General features: G+C 44.1%; 1 protein-coding gene across 6 annotated transcripts in view; it reads left to right on the forward strand.

The window, feature by feature from the left end:
• The window catches only part of ASH1L (ASH1 like histone lysine methyltransferase), a 204,849-nt gene that overhangs the window by 146,427 nt on the left and 43,365 nt on the right, over positions 1 to 15,057 (forward strand). For all 6 annotated transcript variants that reach the window (XM_053604681.1, XM_053604679.1, XM_053604684.1 and 3 more), the window contains one exon: positions 4,332 to 4,426. In XM_053604681.1, coding sequence (XP_053460656.1) covers positions 4,332 to 4,426 — 95 coding nt within the window. The remainder of the gene's footprint in view (positions 1 to 4,331; positions 4,427 to 15,057) is intronic.

A 15,057-nucleotide genomic window follows, 5' to 3' on the forward strand; every position in this document is an offset into this window, starting at 1 on the left:
AAAAAAGAAAGAAAGAAATTGACATGTATACTTTATATGGAAGTATATTAAGTGTATATCATGTATGGTAAGGTGAAGTGGTATATCACTGTCCCAGGTAGACCGTATACATACAAAGAGAGAAAGAGAGTGGGAATTCTACACATGTAAATATATATGCAAAATATATTCTTAAATGAGCAGATATGTAATTCATACATACATGTTATGTATGAATGTATGTAATTCATACATACATGTTACATTCATGTAAATATCCATACATACATGGATATTTAAAAATATATTAATACAAACAATGATAACATGAAATAAGAGATATAGCAAATCTAACTCCCTCTACTTAACTCACGAGACAAGCAGTCCCAAACACCCAGCTTTGTGTGATGGTCTGAAGAAAGGGAAAAAAAGAGAGAGCTAAACAAGGGATATATATGGTCTTGAAGTGATGTAATAGACATTGAGAACTAAAAAGGGAGAGCAGTTTGAGGGATAAAAATCTACTGGAGGCTGAGCGTGGTGCCTCGTGCCTATAATCCTAGCACTCTTTGAGACCGAGGCGGGTGGATAGCCAGAGTTCACAGGTTCGAGACTCACTTGAGCCAGAGCAAGACCTCATCTCTAAAGATAGCTGGGCATTGTGGTGGGCACCTGTAGTCCCAGATACTTCAGAGGCTGAGGCAAGAGAATCTCTTAAGCCCAAGAGTTTGTGGTTGCTGTGAGCTGTAACACCATGGCACCCTACCGAGGGGACATAGTGAGACTCTGTCTCAAAAAAATAAAAAAGGAAAAAGAAAAGGGGGCCAGGCATCATGACTGACAACTGTAATCCCAGCACCTTGGGAGACTAAACCCAGGAAGGTTGTTTGAACCCAGGAGCTTGAGGTTGCAGTAAGCTATGATGACACCATGATGCCCTGCGCTCTCCTGGGCAACACCAGCAGCAAGACTCTGTCTCTAAATAAATGAATGAATAATAAAACTATTAACAGGGGTCATACTGTATATTAGTTTTCCATTCCTGCTATAACATATTACCACAAACTTAGTGACTTAAAACAGCAAAGATTTGGCCAGACAAGGTGGCTCACACCTGTAATCCTAGCACTCTGGGACGATGAGGCGGGTGGATTACTTGAGCTCACAAGTTCTGAGCAAGAGTGAGACTCCATCTCTACTAAAAATGAAAAACTGAGGCAAGAGGATTGCTTTAGCCGAAGATTTTGAGGTTGCTGTGAGCTGGGACGCCATAGCACTCTTATCAGGGCGACAAAAATATATTAAAACAAAGATTTATTACTTTATAATTCCTAAGATCACAAGTCCAAAATGAGTCTCTCTGGGCTAAAATTGAAAATGTTTAGTTTTGTAAGAAACTGCCAACCTATCTTCCAAAGTGGCTATATAATTTTACACTATCAATTTTACAGCAATGAATGAGAGTTCCTACTGTCTCACAGGACAACAATGACATTGTCATCGTTTTGGGTTGGATTTTGGCCATTTAAATTAGCAGGTGTGTAGTAGTAACTCCTTTCCATTTGTAATTCCCAGTCTCGCTCTGTCACCCAGGCTAGATTGCCATGCTGGAGTGCATCAACCTAGTTCACAGCAGCCTCAAACTCCTGGGATCAAGTGATCCTCCTTACCCACCCAGGCAGCTGGGACTACAGGCATGCACCACAATGCCCAGCTGATTTTTCTATTTTTAGTAGAGACGGGGGTCTCACTCTTGTTCAGGCTTATCTTGAACTCCTGAGCTCAAGGAATCTTCCTGCCTCAGCCTCCCAGAGTGCTGGGATTGTAGACAAGGCCCTCTGCACCTGGCCTTTTTTATTGTTTCCTTATTGTCTGCCCAAGTAGAAGCTAAAGTGTCTTGTTTACCACTGTTTCTTAGCACTTAGGTCAGGACTTGGACTTTCTAATTGTTGAATAAATAAATGAATGATCCACTGGAAAGAACCAGGGCTGAACATTCAGAACTTTAACTTCTACAAATAACTTTCTTCTTTGGGCCTCAGTTTTCTCATCTGTAAAGTGTGTGTTATTATATTGTTGTCCCTCATTGTCTGCATGGATACTTCATTGGTATTCTTAAGATACCAAAAGCCCCTAAATGCTCAAATCCTTTTATATAAAGTGGCATGGTATTTGCATATAACCTATACCTATCCTCCCTTAAATACTTTAAATCCTCTTTAGATTGTTTATAATACCAAATACAATGTAAATGCTATATAAAGTTATAATGTATTTTAAATGTTTTATTGTTGTATTATATTTCCTTTTTTTTTTTTTTCAAGTATCTTACCTTGTATTTGGTTGAATTCACATTCCACAGATACAGAGGGCCAGTTGTGCCTACTTATTGCAAAATGTAATCGACTAGATTTGATTTTTTTTTTTTTTTTTTGAGACAGAGTCTCACTTTGTTGCCCTCAGCAGAATGCTGTGGCATCATAGCTCACAGCAACCTCAAACTCTTGTGCTTAAGCGATTCTTTGCCTCAGCCTCCCAAGGAGCTGGGACTACAAGCACCTGCCACAATGCCTGGCTATTTTTTGGTTGTAGTTGTCATTGTCTGGCAGGCTTGGGCTGGGTTCGAACCTGCCAGCTCCTGTGTATGTAACTGGCACCCTAGCTGCTAAGCTACAGACGCTGAGCCTAGATTTGATTTTTTAAGGGTAGTATGTTGTAATTAGAGGAAAGGAATATATATCAGCCATCCCCTATTTACATGACTTTAAGCCAAAATAAAGTCATAGTAGATCAAATGAGGCTCTCCTAAAGTCCTTTTTTCTCCCTTTTTTCTTTTTCTTATTTTTTTTTTCCTTTTTCCCCTTCCTTTTATATATTTATGACATTTCTTGAGATTGATTTCATTCCAAACATTAAGAAACAGACCAGGCTCGTCACTGTGGCTCAAGCAGCTAAGGCGCCAGCCACATACACCTGGGCAAGTGGGTTCAAATCCAGCCTGGGCCCGCCAAACAATAATGATGGCTGCAACCAAAAAACAGCCGGGCGTTGTGGCGGTTGCCTATAATCCCAGCTACTTGGGAGGCTGAGGCAGGAGAATCGCTTGAGCCCAGGGTGACAGCTTGAAGCTCTGTCTCAAAATAAATTAATAAATAAAAAGAAACAGACCAATAAGGTGAGTGGAAGAGGTAAGCCTATGGAGACATGTTAGAATAAAAAATAAAAGAGAGCACAGGGCAGCGCCTGTGGCTTAGCGGGTAGGGTGCCGGCCCATTATATTGAGGGTGGCAGGTTCGAGCCCGGCCCTAGCCAAACTGCAACAAAAAAATAACTGGGCACTGTGGCGGGTGCCTGTAGTCCCAACTACTCAGGAGGCTGAGGCAGGAGAAGGGCTAAGCCCGGCAGTTGGAGGTTGCTATGAGCTGAGACGCCACGGCACTCTACCAAGGGTGATAAAGTGAGACTGTCTCTACAAAAAAAAGAGAGAGAAAATATGGTGGGGAGAGGTTCAGCAAGAAACTGAGGTTTTGGCTCAGCACCCATAGTTCAGTGAGTAAGGTGCTATCTACAGTATACCAAGGCTGACAGGTTTGAGCCCAGCCTGGACCTGCTAAATAACAATGACAACTACAACCAAAAATAGTCAGGCGTTGTGGCAGGTGCCTATAGTCCCAGCTACTCAGGAGGCTAAGGCAAAAGAATTGCTTAAGCCCAAGAGTTTGAGGTTATTGTGAGCTGTGACTCCATGGCAGTCTACTGACGATGACATAGTGACACTCTGTCTCACACACACAAAAAAAAAAAACCTGAGATTTTAATCTTAAATCTCCTTACCAGCTACTAAAATTAAGGTAGGCCACTGAATTTGATACAGCAATCTGTTTCCCAATATCTAAACTAGAACTGACATTTTCACTTACCTGCTTCATAGTATTGATATGTTACTCTCTAAACTATAAATTAACCAAGTATAAGGTAATCATTGTAATCCAATTGGAAATCTGGGTTCCTTCTACAAAATTATTGGAGAAAATTAAAGAGCCTCTTTCTTAGAGGCAGTTCCAGAAATATGGATCTTTTTAGATGTACTTGATACCCTATCCTCAAAAAATGCAATTAAGAGCTGAACACAGAGGAGGCTTAAGCCTGAACTCAGCTGCTCAGGCTTGGTTGGGGGATCTTTTGAGGCCAGGAAGTTTAGAGCAGCCTGGGTGACAGAGACCCCATCTCTTAAGAAAAAGGCAATTAAGGTTCAATCCACAGTTAAGTACTCTTGATACGTTGATCTGTTGTTGACCATAAGACAAAATTTCATTGCCTCTAACTGTGATCTCATTCTTTTCTGTTCATAGCCCAAAGAGCCGATTAATCCAATTAAAGAAAGAGAAGCTGGAGTATACTCCAGGAGAGCATGAATATGGATTATTCCCAGCCCCCATTCATGTTGGTGAGTACTTAGTACACACGCTATATTGCTGAGAAGAAATGATATTTTTTGGGTTTAGAGGAAATGTCTTTGTTTTTGCTATTATTTCTACCCTTCCAATGGGATCAAGCTCTTTTTTTTTTTTACCATTTAATTGATACTTACTCTATAATACTGTATATTTTTTTAGTAAGGAGTTAAAATGGCATAAATCTTGTTCATTAGGGCCTTTAAGCAACACTGTCTCTATGTAGCTCTTTTTTTTTTTTTTTTTTTTGAGACAGAACCTCAAGCTGTCACCCTGGGTAGAGTACTGTGACATCATGGCTCACAGCAACCTCCAACTTCTTGGCTCACACGGTTCTCCTGCCTCTACCTCCCAAGTAGCTGGGACTACAGGCACCTGCCACAACACCTGGCTATTTTTTGGTTGCAGCCGTCATTATTGTTTGGTGGACCCAGGCTAGATTCAAACCCGCCAGCTCAGGTGAAGGTGGCTGGCGCCTTAGCTACTTGAGCCACAGGCGCCGAGCCTTTTTTTGTTTTTTGAGGCAGAGTCTCACTTGTCACCCCCTGTAGAGTGCTATGGCGTCAGAGCTCACAGCAACCTCAGACTCTTGGGCTCAAGCAGTTCTCTTGCTTCAGCCTCCTGAGTAGCTGGGACTACAGGCACCCACCCCAACACCCAGCTATTTGTTAGAGATGGGGTCTTGCTCTAGCTCAGGCGTGAGCCACTGTGCCCTGCCCTTTCTTTGTAGCTGTTGATTCCCTAAGTATATTATCTAACAAAAAACAAATACCAGTTCAGTTTTATATATTTTCCAAGTTCAAGAGAAGTAAGATGATTTATACATATAGAATGATTAGGCTGAGTGCCGTGGATTACCCTGTAATCCTAGCACTCTGGAGGCCAAGGTGAGTTAGATTGCTTGAGCTCAGGAGTTCAAGACCAGCCTGAGCAAGAGCAAGACCCTGTCGTCTCTACTAAAAATAGAAAAACTAGCCGGTGGTAGTCCTGAGCACCTGTAGTCGCAGCTACTCAGGAGGCTGAGGCAAGAGGATCTCTTAAAACTAAAAGTAAGTTCCATATTCTCTATGCTTAGTGCCAAAGTTCTTTTGAAAGAGCCTTTTGTACTTAGGTCGTATCTGTGGAAGCAGACGCTCACCAGATTTAGGTTTTTCCTAGAACCAGCTAAGGATAAAAGGCTTTAACAAATACAACTAATTTAATAGTCTCATCTGTAGGAAAACATGACCATTTTTGTTTGTTGGTTTTTTGAGACAGAGTCTCAAGCTGTCACCCTGGGTAGAATGCCGTGGTGTCACAGCTCACAGCAACCTCAAACTCTTGGGCTCAAGCAATTCTCTTGCCTCAGCTTCCCAAGTAGCTGTGACTACAGGCGCCTGCCACAATGCTAGGCTATTTTTTGGTTGTAGTTGTCATTGTTGTTTGGGAGGCCCAGGTTGGATTTGGGCCCCCACCCCCAGCTCTGGGGTATGTGGCTGGCGCCCTAGCCACTGAGCTACAGGCGCAAAGCCCAGTCTTAGCAGTTTTGACGTGGATAGAAACTTATTTGCTAACCTAGATCTTGGAGTAAAGCTTTAACTATTCAAGGGGATAACCCGTTATTTCTGGGGGAAATAGGAAAAATATTGGTCAAACTATTATTTCTGTAGTATCTCTAGCATAAATAGTGGTTAAGAGGTCCAGAATAGAAATCACATTTTTGTTTTCTGCTTCTGTTTTTTTGAGACACGGTCTCACTCTGTTACCCAGGCATCATCATAGCTTACTGCAGCCTCAAACTCTTGGGCTCAAGTGATTCCTCTTCCCTCAGCTTCCTGAGAAACTGGGACTACAGGCTTCCACCACCATGCCCAACTAAATTTTCTAGGTTTTGTTGAAAGTTAGATCTCACTGTTGTTCAGGCTGGTCTCAAACTCTAGACCTTAAGCAATCCATCTGCCTCTCAACTTCCCAAAATGCTAGGGTTACAGGCATGAGGCACCACCCAGCAGGAGAATACAGGAGATTGTATATACAGTATAAGATTTTATGTCTCGTTTCCAACAAGAGTCTCTTACTTAAGTCTATTTATACTCAGTGGTCTGCATAGTAAGCAAATCAAATAATGGGAAAACCTATCCAGGTAGGGCAGTCTTTTTTCATGGAGTCAAAAGGGGTCCTCAGACTTCTTCAACAGGGGGCCAGTTCTCTGTCTCTCAGACCGTTGGAAGGCCGGACTATAGTTTAAAAAAAAAAAACTATGAACAAATTCCTATGCACCCTACACATATCTTATTTTGAAAAAACAAAACGGGAACAAATACAATCACACTGCCACATGTGGCCCGCGGGCCGTAGTTTGAGGACCCCTGAATTGTAGTGCTTAAAATCAGGCTGCTGTTGCAAGGTAGGGTTTCTTTTTGTTTTGTTTGGTGTTTTTCTGTTTGTTTTCTGGACAGTGCTATTTTCTTGTTCAAATAATAGGATAGGAAAAGAGAAAGGCCATTTATTTTGAACTGGCCACTCCAAGTACTAAGTACACAAAAAGCATAGCTTTTAGAGATAGCTAGACATAATTCATTTCTATCCTTGCCATATAATAACTATGTGACTGAAATAGTTATGTAAACAAAATATTGATTCATTTTACCATTGCTAGAGTCAGATCAATAAGGGAGAAGTAATATTTATTGTTAAATATTTATGTGTTTCTTTTTTTTTTTTTTTTTTTTGGCCGGGGCTGGGTTTGAACCTGCCACCTGTGGTATATGGGGCCAGCACCCTACTCCTTGAGCCACAGGTGCCACCCTATGTGTTTCTCATTTAAAAAAACAAATGGGCTCAGCGCCTGTGACTCAAGCAGTTAAGGCGCCAGCCACATAACACCTGAGTTGGCAGGTTCAAATCCAGCCAGGCCCACCAAACAACAATGATGGCTGCAACCAAAAAATACCCAGGCGTTGTGGCGGGGGTCTGTAGTCCCAGCTACTTGGGAGGCAGAGGCAGAAGAATCGCTTGAGCCCAGGAGGTTGAGGTTGCTGTGAGCGGTGATGACATAGCACTCCATCCAGGGGGACAGCTTGAGGCTCTGTCTCAAAAAAAAATAAATAAATAAAAAAGGAAATGGACTGGATATGGTGGCTCATGCCTATAACCTCAGCATTTGGGGAGGCCAAGGCAAAGGGATCTCCTGAGGCCAGGAATTCAAGACCAGACTGGGCAACATAACTTTTGTGAATATTTTGTTCAACACAGAAAATTCGGTGGCTTGCTTTTTTGCTCAACTAGAATGAAACTTCGTAATGGAAGAAAAAAAAAAAGGAAACTGAAAAAAGAGGGATGAGGGTCCTTTACAGAACAGAGTCCAAGTGCTCCGGTCTTAAGTCTGCAGGGGGCCTAAGTCATTCTCCACCCTGTGCCTCGCAGCAAGGGCGAGATGGCAAAGAGCGTCCTTCAGCACCCCCAGAATGGCCTTCCCTTCCTTCCTCCTCACTGACACCCTCTTGCCTCAGTCGTCAGGGATGGAGAGGCGGCTAAAGACGGGCAGGCGATGACTGGGGTCCCAGCTTGGGGACTTGGAGCTACTGAGGCTGCCGGAGCTCAGGGACCCGCTCAGGTAGCTGTAGCAGTCTGACAGAGTCCCGGGGGTGGGGGCAGGGGAGTCACATCGAACACCGGCCACTTGGATTGGCAGCCTAGCAGCTGGAAGGTGAAGGGCGGCGAGGGTGGTGTTGCGGCACCAGTGCGGAGGGGCGCGCTGGGCAGCGCCGGGAGCTGTGCAGGGGGCACCAGACCCTGCTGCTGTTGGGTGAGGTAGTGGGCGGCGGTGGCCACGTCTCTGGATAGCGAACGGTGTGATGAGGCTGGGCCGCTCAGCTCCAGGTAGAGGGCGAAGGTGTTGTTGGTGCAGAAGGCCGACGAACAAGCCGCGCATACAGCACCGGGTGCTAGCAGGACCTGGGTGCTACCTGTGGAGTAAAGCAGCACGGCCATGTGAACAGCTTTATTTATATAGTACCTAAACAAGGTTGCTTATATTAACAATGTTACAAATCAGCAAGGAAAGAGGTGGGAATATTTTACAAAGTTGAATGGAAATAACTGAATAAGTAAAAGGAGTTTTATCATAAACAATATTCTTCTTTTTTTTTTTTTGCAGTTTTTGGCCGGGGCTGGGCCTGAACCTGCCACCCCTGGCATATGGCACCGCCCATAAACAATATTCTTAATGACGTGAATCATAGTACCTGGGGTGAAGATTAACTTTAGGGAGAGAAGGCTGTGTGCTTTTAGGCAAAAGATAGGAAAGTATACAGAAGCCACGTGACTTCTGGCAGAGGGAGCAAGGAGAAAGGACTATTGTTGTTTTAGGTAGGGAGGAGAAACCCTCCTGGGTTTTGGGGGTCTTGCCACTTCACAATCCACACTCCACATCACCTCCCTTTTTTTTTTTTTTTTTTGCAGTTTTTGGCCGAGGCTGGGTTTGAACCCGCCACCTCTGGCATATGGGGCTGGCACCCTACCCCTTTGAGCCACAAGCGCCGCCCCACATCACCTCCTTTTTTATTTCTTCATGCCAATTTGTGAGCAAATTATTTTAAATGGAGGAGTGGCTTGACTCCAACTCTGCAGAAAAATAACAAGAAACAATAGCTATCATAACTTCAAAAAGCTTTTCAGGGGTCACTCGCTCATCACATGTTACACAAGATCACTTCTTTCATTGGGTCAGCTTCTTCAGTTCCCATGTCGAGAGCTTTGTCTTCTGTGATGTTTTGGCTCTTGGTTTCTCAGTAGATCATTTGAGGAATCTATCTCAGCTTCTTCATTGATGGCACAGGAAGGTCCTCTGGGTTCACGTCTGACAACCAGTTCAGTGAGCCAAAGAGGGCTATCAGCTGTTCTAGGAAAAACACAAACATGTCCTCTCCCCCATATTAGAACAGGGTCCAGCCCTTGCCACATACCAAAGGGTCCAGAGGCTGGGGCAGAGATACAATGGCACTGCCTGAGCTGGCAACCTGGAGGTGTCCCCCTAGCAGTTGTCCAGCCACTAGAGCCTCCTGTGGCTCCCCTGCCTACCCTTCAACCTGCTGGCTCCTCTGCCTGCTGCCTCCACACCAACACCCCCAGGGTATCAGTTCTCCCTGTCCAAGTAGAAACTCTTAACTGCTCTTCAGGAGAAAGGATGAAGACTCTATCTAACTACTTCCTGCTGAACTGAGTGATGAGAGAAAGGAGTAGTTAGGGTTTTTCCAGAGGGAGGGCAATCCAAGAGTTCACAGTACTATCAGATCTTGTACTAGAACAATGTTTACTGTTTGTGGCTTGATAACATCGTTTCTGGAAGACACAAGTCTGATTAGCAAATTAAAAGGCAAAGTTAGAACAGTGAGAGAAGGGGGTTAATTACAGTGTCAGTGGTGTCAGGTTAGGTTGGAAATAACAAAGTCAGTGATACATATATAGATATATATATATATATATATTTTTTTTTTTTTTTTTTTTCCAGTTTTTGGCCACAGCCAGGTTTGAACCTGCCACCTCCAGTATACGGGACTGGCACCCTACTCCTTTGAGCCACAGGCACCGCCCCAAAGTCCGTGCTATTAAAATAAAACTATGCTAACACTTTCTTTGTTGTCTTTTTTTTTTTTTTGAGACAGTCTCACGATGTTGCCCTCTGTAGAGTGCCCCAGCCAAGGGGTGGGAGTGTCTCGCTTTTTGCTCAGCCTCCCAAATAGCTGGGACTACAAGCACCCGCCACGACGCCAGGCTAATTTTTATTGCAGTTGTCACTGTTGTTTAGCTGGCCCAGGCCAGGTTCGAACCCGCCACCCTTGGAGTATGTGGCTGGTGCCGTAACCACTATACTATGGGTGCTGAGCCTTCTTTATTGTCTTCTGAGTAATAACCAACTGGGCACAGTGGCTCACACCTGTAATCCCAGCACTCTGGGACGCTAAGGCAGGTAGATAGCCTGAGCTCAGGAGTTGAGACCAGCCTGAGCAAGACCCGAATCTAACAAATAACAGGGCATTGTTGTAGACGCCTATAGTCCCAGCTAGTCAGGAGGCTGAGGCAAGAGAATCGCTTGAGCCCAAGAGTTTGAGGTTGCTGTGAGCTATTACACCATGGTGCTCACCCCCAGGGCAAACGAGTGACTCTGAATCCAAAAAAATAAAGAAATAAATAATAACTTCAAATTTTCTGTAGGCTCAGAAGTGTAGGTAGACTGTGGTTGATTCTCTTCATGGTCCATTTCTGTGGAAAGTGGTGGGTTCTAGGATTTTACTCATGAATGATGTATCCAGGAATCTATTTCCATAACTTTAAGAGCTGTAGAAGAAGACAAGATAACAGAAAAGGGTCCTTCCCAACTTAGAGTCAGGGATGGTGAATTGGAGAAAGAGTTTTTTGTTTTTTTGGGGGGGGGGGGTTTGAGACAATCTCAAACTGTAGAGTACTGTGGCATCATAGCTCACCTCCAACTCAGGCTCAAGAGATCCTCTTGCCTCAGTTTTTCTATTTTTAGTAGAGATGAGGGTATCTCTTTCTTTTTTCTTTCTTTTCTTTTTTTTTTTTTTGTTTTGAGACAGAGTCTCACTATGTCGCCCTTGGTGTAGAGTGCAGTGCTGTCACAGCTCACAGCAACCTCAAACTCTTGGGCTTAAGCAATTCTCTTGCCTCAGACTCCCAAGTAACCGGGACTATAGGCACCTGCCACAACTCCTGGCTTTTTTCTGGTTGCAGTTGTCATTGTTGTTTACCAGGCCTGGGCTGGGCTCAAACCCACCAGCCTCTGTGTATGTGGCTGGCGCCCTACTCACTGAGCTATGGGCGCCGAGCCAAGGGGTGGGAGTGTCTCGCTTTTTGCTCAGGCTGGTCTCGAACCTGTGAGCTCAGGCAGTCCATCTACCTCAGTCTGGCAGAGTGCTAGGAATACAGGGGTGAACCACCGCGCACAGCCAAGGGAAGAGTTTTGATCATAACTAGATCTCCAGAAGAGAAAAGCTCTTATAATGATGAATGTGAAAATGTACTTGGGAGGTTTTAAGGATTTGTTGAAATGTAGCTAAAGAAGTAATATGTTTTACTAATTGTGTAATTTCTTGATCTAATAATAAGTCATTAGTTAGAAAGGATATTCCATATTATAATTTAAATGGGCCACAACCATATTTCTGAGGTAAATTTGTGTTTTTCTTTTTTTTTTAGAGACAGTCTCACTTTGTTGCCCTCAGTAGAGTGATATGGCGTCACAACTCACAGCAACCTCCAGCTCTTAGGCTTAGGCGATTCTCTCTCCTCAGCCTGCCAAGTAGCTAGGACTACAGGCACCCGCCACAATGCTCGGCTATTTTTTGTTGCTGTTTGGCAGGGGCTGGGTTCAAATCCACCACCCTCAGTATATGGGGCTGGTGCCCTACTTACTGGGCCACAGGTGCCACCCGGTAAATTTCTTATTCTAAGGAGAACAGTGGAAAATAATTTAGTCCAAGAGTGAGGAGTCTCTTGAGTTAGCTTTTGTAAATGTCCTTTGATTTTTTTTTTTTTTTTTTTCTGGGAGACAAAGTCTCACATTGTCACCCTCTGTAGGGTGCTATGGCGTCATAGCTCACAGCAACCTCAAACTCTTGGGCTCAAGTGATTCTCTTGCCTCAGCCTCCGAGGACCTGGGACTACAGGCACCCGCCACAACGCCCAGCTATTTTTTAGAGATGGGGTCTCCTTCTGGCTCAGGCCACTCTCAAACCTGTGAGCTCAGGCAATCCACTCGTCTAGGCCTCCTAGAGTGCTAGGATTACAGGTGTGAGCCACTACACCTGGCCTGTCCTTTTATTTTATCACTCATTTTTTCTATTTTCCCAGAGGACTGGGGCCTCCAAAAACAGTGTAGATATTTTATTCCCAGGACTTTAGATATTCCCTGTGTAATAACTGCTTTGAAGGCAAAACTATTATCATTGTGCAAACTCCAAGGGAGTCTAAATCTGGTGATTATCTTATATATTAAAGCTTCTACAAATTCCTGGGCCTTTTCTGTCTTGCAAGATTAGTAAAGAATCCACAAACACCAGCAAATACTGTATACCATGTACCTTAGGGAGATGAGTAAAATCTGGTTGCCAATCTTCACCAGGATATTTACCTTGTACTTTGTATACCTGGGGAAGTTACATGATCATATATTTTTTTTTTTTTTGTGGAGACAGAGTCTCACTTTATGGCCCTTGGTAGAGTGCCGTGGCCTCACACAGCTCACAGCAACCTCCAACTCCTGGGCTTAAGTGATTCTCTTGCCTCAGCCTCCCGAGTAGCTGGGACTACAGGCGCCCGCCACAACACCCGGCTATTTTTTGGTTTTGCAGTTTGGCCAGGGCCGGGTTTGAACCCGCCACCCTGGGTATATGGGGCCGGCGCCTTACCGACTGAGCCACAGGCGCCGCCCACGATCATATTTTTTTAACTTAATTTGGACCTATTGAGCATACTTTGCTCTTCCCACCTGTTCCTCGGTAGTCCATACTTCTGGGTTAATTTCTATCTCTAGTAAGGGAAGACATAGTATAGGTTCTTGTCCCATAGTCACATAAATGGTTGTTCTCACTTTAGTTAGTATGTCCCTCCCCAAAAGGGGAACAGGACTTTCAGGCATGATTAGGAAGGCGTGAGAGAACAGCCAGTCCCCCCCCCACCAATTGTAGCTTAAAGGCTGAGAAAATAATTCGATGACCAATTCTTCAGACACCCCTTGTGTAGTTACAGATTTGAGGGATAGAAGACCAGAGACAGAGAGGAGTACAGAAAAGGTTGCTCCAGTGTCCAGAAGAAATTCTGTCTCCTGGCCCTCCACTATGGAACAGATCCAGGGCACTTGAAGGGTGATGACACAAGGTGGAACCATGAAAATCCGCCCTGTGCACCCTCAGTCGGCTAAAAGGGGGTCACTGTCCCAGGAGACTTTCACCTCTGGGTACAGGCTGCCCTCCAGTGGTCACCCTTGCATTCTGGACAAGGGCCAGGTCGCTTGCCCAGCAGGTGGTAGTGCCAGGGGCAATCTCTCTTGAAGTGGCCAATTGACCACATCGGAGGCACTTGTTCTTAGCTCCTCTACCTTCCCTCTGCCCCGAAATGGTTCCCATTTGTTGGAGTGCCATCACTAGAGATGTCATTCTTTTTTTAATCCCTTCCTTTTTTCTCCTCTTCCTCTTGATCTCGATTATAAAAGATGGCTATGGCAGTTCTAAGAAAATTCTCCAGGGTGACGCCTGTGGCTCAAGGAGTAGGGCGCTGGTCTCATATGCTGGAGGTGGCGGGTTCAAACCCAGCCCCGGCCAAATACCACACACAAAAAAAATAAATAAATAAATAAAATAAAAAATGAAGAAAAGCATCACATTAAAAAAAAAAGAAGAAGAAGATTCTCCAAGTTGTGATCAGACCCTAGAGCCAATTTCTGGAGTTTTCTTCTAACATCCGGGGCAGCTTGAATGATAAATTTATCTTTTAGGGCAGCGCCTATGGCTCAGTGGGTGGGGCACCAGCCCCATATACTGAGGGTGGCGAATTCGAACCCGGCCCCAGCCAAACTGCAATAAAAAATAGCCGGGCATTGGGGCGGGCTTCTGTAGTCCCAGCTACTTGGGAGGCTGAAGCAAGAGAATCGCTTAAGCCCAAGAGTTGGAGGTTGCTGTGAGCTGTGATGCCACAGCACTCTACTGAGGGTGACATAGTGAGACTGTCTTCAAAAAAAAAAAAGAACCAGTGATGTTGATCTTTAAGCTCAGTGAGAAATTGTAGAAAGTTTTTAAGAAAGTGACATATAATCCTTTTTTTTTTTTTTTTTTTTTTTTTGAGACAGAGTCTCATTGTGGTCAGATTGGCCACTTCAAGAGGGATTGCCCACAGAGGTTGCTGTGAGCTGTGATGCCATAGCACTCTACCAAGGGTGATAAAATGAAACTATCTCTAAAAAAAAGAAACATTATCTTTTAATATAATTTGGCCCTTTAAGGAGTTGGGGGTCAACTGGGTATTTTTTCTCATCACCTTCCTAAGCCACTCAAGAAAGGCTAAGGGACTCTCACTTTGTTCCTGGTAAATAGTAGACAACTTAAAACATATGCTTTTTTTTTTTTTTTGGATTGACGTAAACCTTTCAGGTTACATGTTAGGAAAATGTTTACGCCACCAATCACCTTGTTTCTCAGGGTCCCATTCGGGACCCTCAAAGGGAACTGCCTGTCTTCCTGTGGGATATCTATCCCTTTCCTCAGATGACATACTGCTCTCAGTATTAGACATGAACCACAAATCACCCCACTTTCTAGCCTCATCTAAAAGTTTATTTTTCTCATTCAAAGTTGAAGTTTGATCTAGTAGTAGCATTACATCTCTCCAAGAGAGGTCAAAGCTTTGCCCTAACCCTTGGAGAACACCTGTGTACCTATATGGGTCATCAGAAAATTTTCCTAAAATTTTCCCAAAACCTTGATTTGCTTTAAATCTGCCAGAGAAAATGGAGTAAGTACTCATGCATTTCCCCTTTCGCTACCCACAGTCTCAACCACACAAAGAAGGACACAGTTGCTTTCTGGGGGTCCCAATAGAAACAGAAGAAACTCTGGGAATAAATTCTTTC

This window comes from Nycticebus coucang, chromosome 10 (assembly GCF_027406575.1).
Source record: "Nycticebus coucang isolate mNycCou1 chromosome 10, mNycCou1.pri, whole genome shotgun sequence".
NCBI lineage: Eukaryota > Metazoa > Chordata > Mammalia > Primates > Lorisidae > Nycticebus > Nycticebus coucang.